This window comes from Carassius auratus, chromosome 34 (genome assembly GCF_003368295.1).
Source record: "Carassius auratus strain Wakin chromosome 34, ASM336829v1, whole genome shotgun sequence".
NCBI classification, from domain to species: domain Eukaryota; kingdom Metazoa; phylum Chordata; class Actinopteri; order Cypriniformes; family Cyprinidae; genus Carassius; species Carassius auratus.
This window is the reverse complement of record NC_039276.1, coordinates 22,133,775-22,148,606: the sequence shown is the minus strand read 5'-3', so window position 1 is coordinate 22,148,606 and position 14,832 is coordinate 22,133,775. Positions and strand designations below refer to the sequence as shown.

The following is a 14,832-nucleotide window of genomic DNA, read 5'->3' as shown; positions in this document are numbered from 1 at the left end:
CTACACTCTTTCAGTACTGCAGACCAAAGACTCTTTACAAATCACTTTACGATCTTTTACGATCACTACCGGCAGGATCCGGACCAAAAGGGCACTTTAACCGACCTTAGATAAACTGAGAAATCTGCATTTCCTGAAGGACGTCCCAGTGCTTGCAAGTCAGCTAAAATAAATCATTAGACAGACACTGACATGTAATATCAAGAATAGATATAGGAAAGAATTTATTATGCAAATGACAAAAATTACATAATTTTTTGTTTTAATCTTAATTTTCTTCAAGTAGAGTATTTAGAATAAAGACAAAAAGAATGATGTTTATTAAAAAAGACTACCAAACAAAGTCGGCATGGAGTCTTAATGCTAATTCTTCCAGCTGAATTAATTGCAGAAGATTGTGGATAGTAAAAAAAGCACGTGTTTGTGTAATATCACTGCAGCCGTGCCCTGGAAACAGTGTAATAAATGCTGCGTTTCAGAGCGATGAGTCATGTTGGACTGACCTGTAACAATCCCATAGTTGGGCGCTTCCAGGATCGCTCCGTAAAACTGGATGATGTTTCGATGACTGAGAACACTTAAAATCTCTGCCTGGAAATACAGCCAACACAAAGATTACAACAACAGCACAACAGGGAACTATTCAATACATCTGTGTTCTTTCCTAATCCAATACAAAAATGTTTCATTACAAATAATGATATTTTCAGCATAACAATTAACTCTTTAAATCCTGCTGTGTCATGTATGGCACACATTTCTAAGGGCTTTAAATTATCAACATTTTCAAAACTTTGATGTACACAATTCACTACTTTTGTGTGAACTTTTTAGGGTTCAAACTATGTTTTAATCTTGACCAAAACACACCCCAAAGTCATTATGCTCTAAAATCACCATGTGAAGAACAAAGACAACTATGAATCTAGCACTTAAAAGTAAATACACTTCACTCCAAAGACAAACACTACAATCAGCTGAAACTAATATGACTTAATTATGCAACAATTTTCTCTTAAAGACATAGTCTATGTATTTCGTTCACAGAGAGAGCACGTGACTCTGTGTAATCGCACCGCTCGGACTGGAGTCGACACACTGAGAGGCAATTAAAATGATTATCACACTGACAATTAAAGCATGGGAGCATAAAAGCTGGGGCGACTCTCACTCCCACCTCTTTTTCAATCTTCAGAAGCTTTTTCACCGCCACCTCTTTGTCCTGCGAGAGCCAGCGGGCGCGATACACGCTCCCGAAACTCCCACCGCCGCAGTTCTCGTAGAAGAGGATGTCATCGAATCGGATTTGCACAAAGGAGGCGCCCAGAGATGCCATGGCATAATGGCACTTCGAAACACACTTCTCTCCTAAAGATGCAAGAAAAAGAGGAGAGGATGAGAGGAGAATGAGAGAAGAGGCTCCTCAGAGGAGAGATGTTGTGATTTGATCTGCTCACTTCTACTCCAGTGAACACACACACACACACACACACACATGCGTGCCGCGAGCTGTCAGGCAGAATCCACTCACTTTTACAAGTTTTGCTCTAGTGTCACAGGCTGGTGTGAGAGTAATGTGTGTTTAGGCCTTTGTGTTTTTGTGACAGCACACATGCCTGTCCTGCTGGGGAAGATGAACACAGTTTATATTTAAAAGAATAGTTCAGATTTCTCTCTTGATTCAGACAACACTACTTTTTCACTGGAGAAAGACATTTGAAAAGAGGACTCATATTTTAGCCAGAAGCAACAATTTGAAGATAAACAAGTCTTAAAGGGATAGTTCACCCAAAAATGACAATTCTGTTATTAATTATTCACCCTTATGTTGTTCCAAACCTGTAAGACCTTCGTTCATCTTCAGAACACTAAGATATGTTTTATATTTCTAATCCGAGAGATTTCTGATCTTGAAAGGCTAATTTTTACTCTACTGTGCCAGTGTTTGATGCGCGTTCATCAACAAATATGTGGACTATGTGAGAACACGCTATGATTGTTCAGAGAAGCAAGGCTGTTATCTGATTGGCTTGAGTAGACGGTGGGTGGAGTCATGTATTTGTTGATTGTCAGCGTCTTGACAAGAAATGTTTCAAAATCCACAAATGCACATGATGCGATTTCTCAAATGAATGGCAGGCAAAGTTGCGTTGATGACAAATTTATTTGTGAATGTTTTTGTTTGCAAATCTCATTTTATTTATTCGTGAATTTAACTTATATTTGTGAAACTCTCAGATTTATTTGTGGATCTCATTCTATTTATTTGTCAATATGTTTAATTTTTGGTAAATCTTCATACATTAGTGGATCATAATCTATTTATTTGGAATAATGCAACAATTCTACACCAAGTAATTAATATCAGAATTTTTATTTTTGGGTGAATTATCCCTTTAATAATGGAATAGTTTTTTTTTTTTTTTTTTTTTTTTGCAGACATACATCTTCTGTTTCACAAGACATGAATTACTGGACTCGACTCATGTGGATTACTTGTGTTTTTATCAGCTATTTGGACTCTCTGACGGCACCCATTCACTGCAGAGCATCCATTGGTGAGCAAGTTATGTAATGCTACATTTCTCCAAAACGCCTGAAGGGGGTGAATAGCTAAACTTTTTAGCACATTTTCTTTTTTGTGTGAGCTATTGTTTAAATCAGCAGAACTCATAACAACAAGGTCCAAGGTTTAGCGTATGATCAACAAACGGACAGTCCCTCGCTGCTGCCTGCCTCTCTGAAGATGCATAAGGCTGATATTTCTCTGTTTTACAGGGAATTCCTCATTTGTGCAATCAGAGCACATGACACGAGCTCATCCACACACTCACACTCATCTGAGATCAGCTGACAGCAGACTACTACTACTACTAGTGTAGATCATATCAGCAGCGCAAACCTCTCCTGAAGCCAAAGGTCACCTGGTTATATTGAATGTGCACATGTAGTGTATTTTAAAACACTGTACATATATTAACTAAATGAAAGGCCATTTAAAGACTTGTGTAAAAATTGCACTTTGTAATAAGCAACTGCACAGCAACATGGCAACTGCTCAAACACATAAGCAACGCTCTAGAAACCACACAGTAACATCTTATCCACCCAAAACACACTGAATGAAATAAAATCCATAAAAATGTATTTCTCTGTAAAACTATCCGTTACAGACAAACATCCCACAGAGTCCCTCTGTGCTTGTGATGCTCTCAAATGATAAATGCATTAAAGCAGACACCGAGGAGAGAAAGACGTTGGTGTATTGTCTGTTAGTTTCTCGTTCTCAGTGCAGTAATGATGGATTCTGGAGGACTGTTCTGGACTGCTGGGGCGCAGCAGGTTTGAGCTCCATTCTCACAGAGGGACGCCGCGACGCTTCCGGAGTTTGGGCTGATTTATGTTATATTTAGCAATGCAGGAAGCAGAACGACTCACTGGTGCCTTACATCCACACACACACACACACACACACACACACACACACACACACACGCACACGCACACACACACACACACACACCCACACTCAAACTCTAGTGGATATATAAACCTAAAGAGTAACAATGCCACATCTTTAGAAATACAGTGCCTCCAAAATGGTTTGAATGTCATTGAATTAGATACAAAGTATTAATGCAAGTGTCATCAAATGCTGCAGGACATTTCTCCCATAGCGAAAAAGACTTCATCATACTTTCAATAAGAGCACCTATACGTTTCTATTTTAATGTTGTGTAACTTAATACACTTGTAATTACTAATTTGTAATAAAGAAGTTGCAATTTTGTACATTTAAAGTATATTAACATTATTATACTGTATAACAAACTAGTGAATACTGTTAAAATAGAACTTTGCATGTGCTTTATTATTTAAAGCATAACAAAATATTATGTAAAAATAAAATGTATTTTTAAGTAAAACTTTCAATTTGTGTACATAAGTGTGTTAAGAAACAGTCATGAAAGTGTATATTTTATCATTTGCTTTTTGTGTGTGTGTGTCTATATGGTATGTATATATATACTTTGGGAAAGCACACAAGTGAACATTCATTACAATTAAGTACATTTCTTTTTCACGAGGGCTTCACTAACTTTTCTTCCTCATTTTTGTCCAGTGTTGTAATCAGGGTTTTTTTTTTTTTTTTTTTTTTTTTTTTGTGGATGCATGAATCAGTTCTCCTCTAATTACATAATCAGGTAAGAATCACATTAAATATTAAGATGATCAAATAACAGTAATTACAATAGTATTTGTCTGCATTTTAAACAATATTTGTTTCCTAATTGCAGTATCAGCTCAAATCTAACAATGTTCTAACTAAGATACAATTGATATTTTGTATCTAATGCAAATGACATGCATGCAGTTTTAAGCATGCCTTAAGCATCCAGATACTTTCAGGCAGATTTTTGTGTTATGCTCTCTGCACGGTCTTGTACATTGAATTATGAGCCACTAGGATGACAGCAGCTTTCCTCCAATCATATACCAGCATGGTCCCTGCACTGGAACAGAAAGTAAAAGTGGCAAAATAACTGGGATTTTTCTCATCACAAGTGAGTGAAGGCCTGTGTTTCCCAACCTCAGGTGTTCGGTGGAAAATTATCAAAACTTTCTATCTCTTTTATATTTTATAATACTTTTAAGCTTGACTTCGACTAATAGCATTTCCTATAGAGGGCGCAACAGGACAAGAAATCTTTGAACAAAATGCATGTTTTAAACAACTTAATATACAGGTAAAGTTCATGGCTGCATTGTAATTCAGTAACAAAGAAAAGCATGTCAAGACTGTTCTGTGATTTCTTAGTCACAGCTTAGAAACTGAGTTTTTTGGAAAGATATTTATTTGTAACTAAAACACACAGCTTCACTGTTACAAATAAATCTGTACTGCGCATCTTTCATCACATAAATGTCGACTTTGAATCTGAAGTCGTTGTTCACACAGCTCTCCACACAGAGCTGCATGCAGTCAGCAGAATGATACTAAAACTAAAAACTAAAACTCATCTTTAATTTACCGAAACTATATAAAGATGTAACAAGGCTATTCTCCTTTCTTACAAATCATAAACGCGTTATTACATTATAATTACCACGAAATAACATGCAGAAGAACCTTGAAGTAAAACATGAACATCAGAGCACCATCTGATACCATCAGTATTTTTGTAAATGATACAACAGACTATAACTGCTGCAAACACTAAAGGTTACATGAACAACTATATGAACTCTTTTCTATTTTAGGCTACACCTGGCTCTGAAACCACACGTGCTTTCCTTTAGAAGATAACAACTGCAGCATTGTTCCTTATTGCCTAATAATAAGTGAGTATTTCATCAGAAACTCTCCCTGCGCTGTGATGCGGGATGGTCCAGAACAGGTCCAGACAGACCCCTATAGAGACCTGATCCACAACACACTGTCATCACAGCACACACACACACGTACCCGTACTCGTGTTCTCTGCTGTCAGTTTTCCCGGGAATGATGGACAACAGTCAAGAGGATCTCGCTTCTTCTTACGACTGATATTTCCAGGGTCCGGTCACTTCGGTGTCGGTGATTTCACGTGTGACAACTTCTTCCTGATCAGAGCCGTCAACATCAGCCCTGTGTATGCGCAGTGACGCAGCAGAACCGGGGAGAAACAGCGACACCCAGCGGACACAACACACACAACACACACACAGCACACAACACAGCGCATACAAGACACACACAACACACACACACAGCACACAACACAGCGCATACAACACGACACACGCAACACAATACAACACACACAGCACACAACACACAGAACACACAACACACAGAGCACAAAACACACACGGCACACAACACACAAAACAACACAAACGACACACAACACACAGCACACAACACAACAAACAACACAAACGACACACAACACAACAAACAACACACACAAGCACACAACACACAAGGGACTGTGTAAAGAGACCCACTCTGCACACTCCAGTCATTAAACAGGATGCGAATTAAGAACGACTTCTCATAATATAATAGCCTTTTAAAACAGGGTTATTATGGTCACTGTTTTTAAAGCTGCACATAAAATATCAAGTATATGTTATATTTAATTAACAATGTTAATAGTGTTTATAAATGTATTAATTTGATAAAAAAAATTACATTTTTTAAATGTGTATTTACAATCATTAAAGTGATTTATTATAACATATAATCATATATTAAAAACTACTTGAATCTATTATGAAAATGGGATCAAGATATGTGATCAATACACGATCGAGATTCATCAATTATATTCTGAACATGTGATAACAGTTTTTATGACCTGCTTATTAAAGAAAGTCTCTGCTTGAGTGAAAATGAACTAAAATGACTTTAAAAAAGGACAAAGACATGTCTGTAATGTGTCGTCTAATGACAGTTTTATTTACACAATACACACAGAGGTATTAAGTTTGCAGACAAGGCTTTTGAAATGTGCTCATAATTCATCTTTAAACCATTTCAAGGATTTTTTTTTCTTCATGCGTGAGATGATATAAATATCTTAATAAAATTGACATCCAGTCCAAAAAAAATAAAAATAAATTAATTGTTGAAATGAAATGTAAAATGTTAGATGATTGATATACACGATCTCTCAAAAGTTTGGGGTTGGTAATGTTTTTTAATGTCTTTTGTAAGAACTGTCCAAGGCTGCATTTATTTACTATAAATATAATATAATATAATATAATATAATATAATATAATATAATATAATATAATAATCAATGTTGATAATAATATTTTGTGGAAACCGTGATATATATTTTTTAGGATTATTTTAATGAACAGAAAATTCAAAAGAACAATTTAATTGAAATAGAAATATTTTGTATTATTATAAATGCTTTTACTGTCACTTTTGATCAATTTAATTGCAGATTATTAATTTCTAAAAAATAAAAAAACATAAAAAACTTTCTGACCCCAAATTTTTAAGATCAACAAGAACTCAACCAGCTCAGAATCTCCTTCAAATTATAAAAAAAAAGAGTCTCCAAAAGCTCCCACAGGACAAACTCATTGTAAAAAACAATAAGCTCTGATTACAAACTCTAAAACACCATGTAAGGTGTCCAACTGTCCAAACGAAACCTGAAAGAGAGGGGAACATCTCATCCATGGCAGAATATAGGAACAGAGGTCTGCACATCCACAGCCGTACACTGAAATGAAGCCACGCTTTCAGACAAGCAGCCAAAGAAAGGGAAAGCCCTTGTGTGTGCAGCTGCTGCAGCGGAGCAAGGCTTCTGTTGGTGGACAGCGAGAGCTTATTGACTGGTACACAGAGAGCTGAAGCAGCACTCATCAGCTCCGGCGCGGCTCCAGTCTGTGGGACAGCTGGGACAGGGTACGCTGGTTATCTATCACGCTGATGTGACGCACATAGCTCCGCACGTCCTGATGGCTTTTACCAGTCGCCTGCGGTGCTTCCTGATCTATAGAGGTGAAATGGAGAGAAACACACTGAGTTCTGCTGAATCAGATGAACTTAGACATGACTCTGATGTAGTTTCTCCTGTTGTCTTACTGAATGACTGACTCCGGCAGTATCTCACGATTCTGACGGATTTTGCAATCATCCTCTGGAAAACACAGGAAACAGTGAAAAAGTCTAATTTAAGACCATCTCAGAGATGGTGAGAAAGATCCCTTGCAAACGTACCATTTTCTCAAAGTTCACCAGTCTGTCAGTAAACGTGTTGTTACCTTCATGTGTGAAGGTCATGTCTGAAATGCAGAGATGGACATTAGACATTTAAGCATTAATAATCTTTTTTCTATTATAAGACTAAACAGTTCTTCACAACATTATGTGGTTTCCGTTAAATGAGTATTTTGATGCTTGATTCCATCAGAATATCGCAGTTACTGTAACCTCTTATTAGTTTCTCATTGCTTTGATCGCACACATAATGTACTGTATGTGTAAATGATTATGTGTGAATTAATATCCAAATGTACTGTATGGTGAAATTATTTAATATATTGTGTCTATTTTTGTTGTGTACTCAATATGACATTATTAATAACAAAATAATAAGTATGGTTATGATTATGATGATGAATCATCATTGTTGTCTTAAATAGAGGCAATATTTATTATACATAATACTTTATAACATATAGGCGTATTGTTTATAAACATTTATTTGAATAATTATTCAAATAAACAAAATTTTAAAGTTACATATGAATTTCATTTTCAACTTATTAATATATTGTTATAATGATAAAATATTTTGTATGAATGCATTTATGAAAAAAATAATAAAAATGTGGAAAATGCTACCAATAAGATCATACAGTTCTGTCACAACTAATTAATAAAATGTGTTTTAATAATTAATTTAAAATGATAAAAAGTCTGGAGAATGCTACTAATAAAGCTGTAACACATTTTATTAATTGAACATTTGTGTTGACAAATATATATGGTGCCTCTATGTCTTCATGAAATTAAATTTTAAATATACAGTATTGGAGGAGTTCCAATACTTCCATTTATTGCATTTTCCATTCTGTTGACTTTACTATTATTCGAAACATGGGAAAAAGACCATGTTGATTGGTGTGTGTGTGATTGCAGTGTAAAGCTGACCTTTAATTAATAAAGGCATGAAGGGAATGATAGGTGGCTCTAACTTGGCCATCATAAGTCGATATGCTCTGTGATTTCTGGAGGGGTCCTGTGATGAGAAAGATAACAGATCTCTGAAATCTTCGTTAAGTAGCTTTGATATCAGGTGACATGTATGGATCACCAGCAGAAAAACAACGTTGAACTCACCATCAGGTTTTCAAACTCTCCATAAAACTTCTTGAACTTGCTAGGCAGTTTCTATGAGAACGCACGTCAGAGAATCAGCGTTAAACATGGCACCATGTGTGTGTGTGTGTGTGTGTGGTGATGCTCACCTCCCATGTCTGACTGAGCCGACAGACCGCAGGGTTTCCCAGACCCATGATAATGGAAAAGAATGAGTTCAAATTCTTCAACTCTTTACAGCTTTTAAAAAAAGTGAACACACACCATTTAGAGTTGAGCATGATTCACACACATCACACAATCTTTACTTTGACACACATCTATCTATCTTTCTGGATGTCTGCATGTCTGTCTGTCTGTCTTTCTGTCTCACTCTAACTGTCTCTGTCTGACTCTGTCTCTGTCTGACTCTGACTGTCTGTCTGTCTGACTTTGACTGTCTGTCTGTCCATCTCTGCCTGTCTGTCTCTGTCTGTCTGTCTGACTCTGTCTGTCTGTCTGTCTATGTGTCTTTCTGTATATCTGTCTTTCTGTCTGTCTGACTCTGTATGTCTGTCTGTCTGTCTTTCTGTATATCTGTCTTTCTGTCTGTCTGACTCTATCTGTCTGTCTGTCTTTCTGTATATCTGTCTGTCTGACTCTGTATCTCAGTCTCTGTCTGTCTGACTGACTCTGTCTGTCTGTCTGACTCTGTCTGTCTGACTCTGTCTTTCTGTCTGTCTGACTCTGTCTGACTCTGTCTGTCTGACTCTGTCTGTCTGACTCTGTCTGTCTGTATATCTGTCTTTCTTTATGTCTGTCTTTCTTTATATCTGTCTTTCTGTCTGTCTGACTCTGTATCTCGGTCTCTGTCTGTCTGACTCTGTCTGTCTGACTCTGTCTGTCTGTATATCTGTCTTTCTGTATGTCTGTCTGTCTGTCTTTCTTTATGTCTGTCTGTCTGTCTTTCTTTATATCTGTCTTTCTGTCTGTCTGACTCTGTATCTCGGTCTCTGTGTGTGTGTCTGTCTGTCTGACTCTGTCTGTCTGACTCTGTCTTTCTGTATATCTGTCTTTCTGTCTGTCTGTCTGTCTTTCTTTATGTCTGTCTGTCTGTCTTTCTTTATATCTGTCTTTCTGTCTGTCTGACTCTGTATCTCGGTCTCTGTGTGTCTGTCTGTCTGTCTGTCTGACTCTGTCTGTCTGACTCTGTCTTTCTGTATATCTGTCTGTCTGTCTGTCTTTCTTTATATCTGTCTTTCTGTCTGTCTGACTCTGTATCTCGGTCTCTGTGTGTGTGTGTGTGTGTCTGTCTGTCTGACTCTGTCTGTCTGACTCTGTCTGTCTGTCTGTCTTTCTGTCTGTCTGACTGACTCTGTATATCTGTCTTTCTGTCTTACTGTCTGTTTTTATGTCTGTCTGATTCTGTATCTCGGTCTCTGTGTGTGTGTCTGTCTGTCTGACTCTGTCTTTCTGTATATCTGTCTTTCTGTCTGTCTGTCTGTCTGTCTTTCTTTATATCTGTCTTTCTGTCTGTCGGTCTCTGTGTGTGTGTCTGTCTGTCTGACTCTGTCTGTCTGTCTATGTGTCTTTCTGTATATCTGTCTTTCTGTATATCTGTCTTTCTGTATATCTGTCTTTCTGTATATCTGTCTGACTCTGTCTGTCTGTCTCTGTCTGTCTGACTCTGTCTGTCTGTCTATGTGTCTTTCTGTATATCTGTCTTTCTGTCTGTCTGTCTGTCTTTCTTTATGTCTGTCTGTCTGTCTTTCTTTATATCTGTCTTTCTGTCTGTCTGACTCTGTATCTCGGTCTCTGTCTGTCTGTCTCAGTCGGACTCTGTCTGTCGGACTCTGTCTGTCTGACTCTATCTTTCTGTATATCTGTCTTTCTGTCTGTCTGTCTTTATGTCTGTCTGTCTGTCTGTCTTTCTTTATATCTGTCTTTCTGTCTGTCTGACACTGTATCTCGGTCTCTGTGTGTGTGTCTGTCTGTCTGACTCTGTCTGTCTGTCTATGTGTCTTTCTGTATATCTGTCTTTCTGTATATCTGTCTTTCTGTATATCTGTCTGTCTGACTCTGTCTGTCTGACTCTGTCTGTCTGACTCTGTCTGTCTGACTCTGTCTGACTCTCTCTGTCTGACTCTGTCTGTCTGTCTATGTGTCTTTCTGTATATCTGTCTTTCTGTCTGTCTGTCTGTCTTTCTTTATGTCTGTCTGTCTGTCTTTCTTTATATCTGTCTTTCTGTCTGTCTGACTCTGTATCTCGGTCTCTGTCTGTCTGTCTCAGTCGGACTCTGTCTGTCGGACTCTGTCTGTCTGACTCTATCTTTCTGTATATCTGTCTTTCTGTCTGTCTGTCTTTATGTCTGTCTGTCTGTCTGTCTTTCTTTATATCTGTCTTTCTGTCTGTCTGACACTGTATCTCGGTCTCTGTGTGTGTGTCTGTCTGTCTGACTCTGTCTGTCTGTCTATGTGTCTTTCTGTATATCTGTCTTTCTGTATATCTGTCTTTCTGTATATCTGTCTTTCTGTATATCTGTCTGTCTGACTCTGTCTGTCTGACTCTGTCTGTCTGACTCTGTCTGTCTGACTCTGTCTGTCTGACTCTGTCTGACTCTGTCTGTCTGTCTATGTGTCTTTCTGTATATCTGTCTTTCTGTCTGTCTGTCTGTCTTTCTTTATGTCTGTCTGTCTGTCTTTCTTTATATCTGTCTTTCTGTCTGTCTGACTCTGTATCTCGGTCTCTGTCTGTCTGTCTCAGTCGGACTCTGTCTGTCGGACTCTGTCTGTCTGACTCTATCTTTCTGTATATCTGTCTTTCTGTCTGTCTGTCTTTATGTCTGTCTGTCTGTCTGTCTGTCTTTCTTTATATCTGTCTTTCTGTCTGTCTGACTCTGTATCTCGGTCTCTGTGTGTGTGTCTGTCTGTCTGACTCTGTCTGTCTGACTCTGTCTGTCTGTATATCTGTCTTTCTGTCTGTCTGACTCTGTCTCTCGGACTCTGTCTGTCTGACTCTGTCTGTCTTTCTGTCTGTCTGACTGACTCTGTCTGTCTGTCTTTCTGTATATCTGTCTTTCTGTCTGTCTGTCTGTCTTTCTTTATGTCTGTCTGTCTGTCTGTCTTTTTTATATCTGTCTTTCTGTCTGTCTGACTCTGTATCTCTGTCTCTGTCTGTCTGTCTGTCTGTCTGACTCTGTCGGACTCTGTCTGTCTGTCTGTCTTTCTGTATATCTGTCTTTCTGTCTGTCTGTCTGTCTTTCTTTATGTCTGTCTTTCTGTCTGTCTGACACTGTATCTCGGTCTCTGTGTGTGTGTCTGTCTGTCTGACTATGTGTCTTTCTGTCTGTCTGCCTCTGTCTCTCGGTCTCTGTCTGACTCTGTCGGACTCTGTCTGTCGGACTTTGTCTGTCTGCCTGTCTTTCTGTCTGTCTGACTGACTCTGTCTGTCTGTCTTTCTGTCTGTTTGACTTTGTCTGTCTGTCTTTCTGTATATCTGTCTTTCTGTCTGTCTGACTCTGTCTGTCTGACTCTGTCTGTCTGACTCTGTCTGTCTGTCTGTCTTTCTATGTGTCTTTCTGTATATCCGTCTTTCTGTCTGTCTGACTCTGTATGACTCTGTCTGTCTGTCTGTTTTTCTGTATATCTGTCTTTCTGTCTGTCTGACTGTCTCTCTGTCTGTCTGTCTTTCTGTATATCTGTCTGTCTGACTCTGTATCTCAGTCTCTGTCTGTCTGACTGACTCTGTCTGTCTGTCTGACTCTGTCTGTCTGACTCTGTCTTTCTGTCTGTCTGACTCTGTCTGACTCTGTCTGTCTGACTCTGTCTGTCTGACTCTGTCTGTCTGTATATCTGTCTTTCTTTATGTCTGTCTTTCTTTATATCTGTCTTTCTGTCTGTCTGACTCTGTATCTCGGTCTCTGTCTGTCTGACTCTGTCTGTCTGACTCTGTCTGTCTGTATATCTGTCTTTCTGTATGTCTGTCTGTCTGTCTTTCTTTATGTCTGTCTGTCTGTCTTTCTTTATATCTGTCTTTCTGTCTGTCTGACTCTGTATCTCGGTCTCTGTGTGTGTGTCTGTCTGTCTGACTCTGTCTGTCTGACTCTGTCTTTCTGTATATCTGTCTTTCTGTCTGTCTGTCTGTCTTTCTTTATGTCTGTCTGTCTGTCTTTCTTTATATCTGTCTTTCTGTCTGTCTGACTCTGTATCTCGGTCTCTGTGTGTCTGTCTGTCTGTCTGTCTGACTCTGTCTGTCTGACTCTGTCTTTCTGTATATCTGTCTGTCTGTCTGTCTTTCTTTATATCTGTCTTTCTGTCTGTCTGACTCTGTATCTCGGTCTCTGTGTGTGTGTGTGTGTGTCTGTCTGTCTGACTCTGTCTGTCTGACTCTGTCTGTCTGTCTGTCTTTCTGTCTGTCTGACTGACTCTGTATATCTGTCTTTCTGTCTTACTGTCTGTTTTTATGTCTGTCTGATTCTGTATCTCGGTCTCTGTGTGTGTGTCTGTCTGTCTGACTCTGTCTTTCTGTATATCTGTCTTTCTGTCTGTCTGTCTGTCTGTCTTTCTTTATATCTGTCTTTCTGTCTGTCGGTCTCTGTGTGTGTGTCTGTCTGTCTGACTCTGTCTGTCTGTCTATGTGTCTTTCTGTATATCTGTCTTTCTGTATATCTGTCTTTCTGTATATCTGTCTTTCTGTATATCTGTCTGACTCTGTCTGTCTGTCTCTGTCTGTCTGACTCTGTCTGTCTGTCTATGTGTCTTTCTGTATATCTGTCTTTCTGTCTGTCTGTCTGTCTTTCTTTATGTCTGTCTGTCTGTCTTTCTTTATATCTGTCTTTCTGTCTGTCTGACTCTGTATCTCGGTCTCTGTCTGTCTGTCTCAGTCGGACTCTGTCTGTCGGACTCTGTCTGTCTGACTCTATCTTTCTGTATATCTGTCTTTCTGTCTGTCTGTCTTTATGTCTGTCTGTCTGTCTGTCTTTCTTTATATCTGTCTTTCTGTCTGTCTGACACTGTATCTCGGTCTCTGTGTGTGTGTCTGTCTGTCTGACTCTGTCTGTCTGTCTATGTGTCTTTCTGTATATCTGTCTTTCTGTATATCTGTCTTTCTGTATATCTGTCTGTCTGACTCTGTCTGTCTGACTCTGTCTGTCTGACTCTGTCTGTCTGACTCTGTCTGACTCTCTCTGTCTGACTCTGTCTGTCTGTCTATGTGTCTTTCTGTATATCTGTCTTTCTGTCTGTCTGTCTGTCTTTCTTTATGTCTGTCTGTCTGTCTTTCTTTATATCTGTCTTTCTGTCTGTCTGACTCTGTATCTCGGTCTCTGTCTGTCTGTCTCAGTCGGACTCTGTCTGTCGGACTCTGTCTGTCTGACTCTATCTTTCTGTATATCTGTCTTTCTGTCTGTCTGTCTTTATGTCTGTCTGTCTGTCTGTCTTTCTTTATATCTGTCTTTCTGTCTGTCTGACACTGTATCTCGGTCTCTGTGTGTGTGTCTGTCTGTCTGACTCTGTCTGTCTGTCTATGTGTCTTTCTGTATATCTGTCTTTCTGTATATCTGTCTTTCTGTATATCTGTCTTTCTGTATATCTGTCTGTCTGACTCTGTCTGTCTGACTCTGTCTGTCTGACTCTGTCTGTCTGACTCTGTCTGTCTGACTCTGTCTGACTCTGTCTGTCTGTCTATGTGTCTTTCTGTATATCTGTCTTTCTGTCTGTCTGTCTGTCTTTCTTTATGTCTGTCTGTCTGTCTTTCTTTATATCTGTCTTTCTGTCTGTCTGACTCTGTATCTCGGTCTCTGTCTGTCTGTCTCAGTCGGACTCTGTCTGTCGGACTCTGTCTGTCTGACTCTATCTTTCTGTATATCTGTCTTTCTGTCTGTCTGTCTTTATGTCTGTCTGTCTGTCTGTCTGTCTTTCTTTATATCTGTCTTTCTGTCTGTCTGACTCTGTATCTCGGTCTCTGTGTGTGTGTCTGTCTGTCTGACTCTGTCTGTCTGACTCTGTCTGTCTGTATATCT

At 38.8% G+C, this 14,832-nt stretch overlaps 2 protein-coding genes across 4 annotated transcripts in view; both read right to left on the bottom strand.

Annotated features, from left to right (window-relative positions):
• LOC113053517 (mitogen-activated protein kinase kinase kinase 20-like) overlaps positions 1–5,656 on the bottom strand; it is a 39,366-nt gene extending 33,710 nt beyond the window's left edge. The window contains exons 1-3 of the mRNA XM_026218631.1: positions 5,468–5,656; positions 1,178–1,368; positions 504–591 (exon numbers count right to left, since the gene is read on the bottom strand). Coding sequence (XP_026074416.1) covers positions 504–591; positions 1,178–1,336 — 247 coding nt within the window. The 5' untranslated portion in view covers positions 1,337–1,368; positions 5,468–5,656. The remainder of the gene's footprint in view (positions 1–503; positions 592–1,177; positions 1,369–5,467) is intronic.
• Positions 5,657–7,095: 1,439 nt separating this feature from the next.
• LOC113053515 (rap guanine nucleotide exchange factor 4-like) overlaps positions 7,096–14,832 on the bottom strand; it is a 70,109-nt gene continuing 62,372 nt past the window's right edge. For 2 of the 3 annotated variants that reach the window (XM_026218629.1, XM_026218630.1), the window contains 6 exons: positions 8,983–9,073; positions 8,855–8,905; positions 8,666–8,753; positions 7,730–7,794; positions 7,595–7,649; positions 7,372–7,502 (listed from right to left, as the gene is read on the bottom strand). In XM_026218629.1, the coding sequence (XP_026074414.1) occupies positions 7,372–7,502; positions 7,595–7,649; positions 7,730–7,794; positions 8,666–8,753; positions 8,855–8,905; positions 8,983–9,073 (481 nt within the window). Of the gene's footprint in view, positions 7,503–7,594; positions 7,650–7,729; positions 7,795–8,665; positions 8,754–8,854; positions 8,906–8,982; positions 9,074–14,832 lie in introns of all 3 variants that reach the window. The other variant, XM_026218628.1, reaches the window with a different exon arrangement.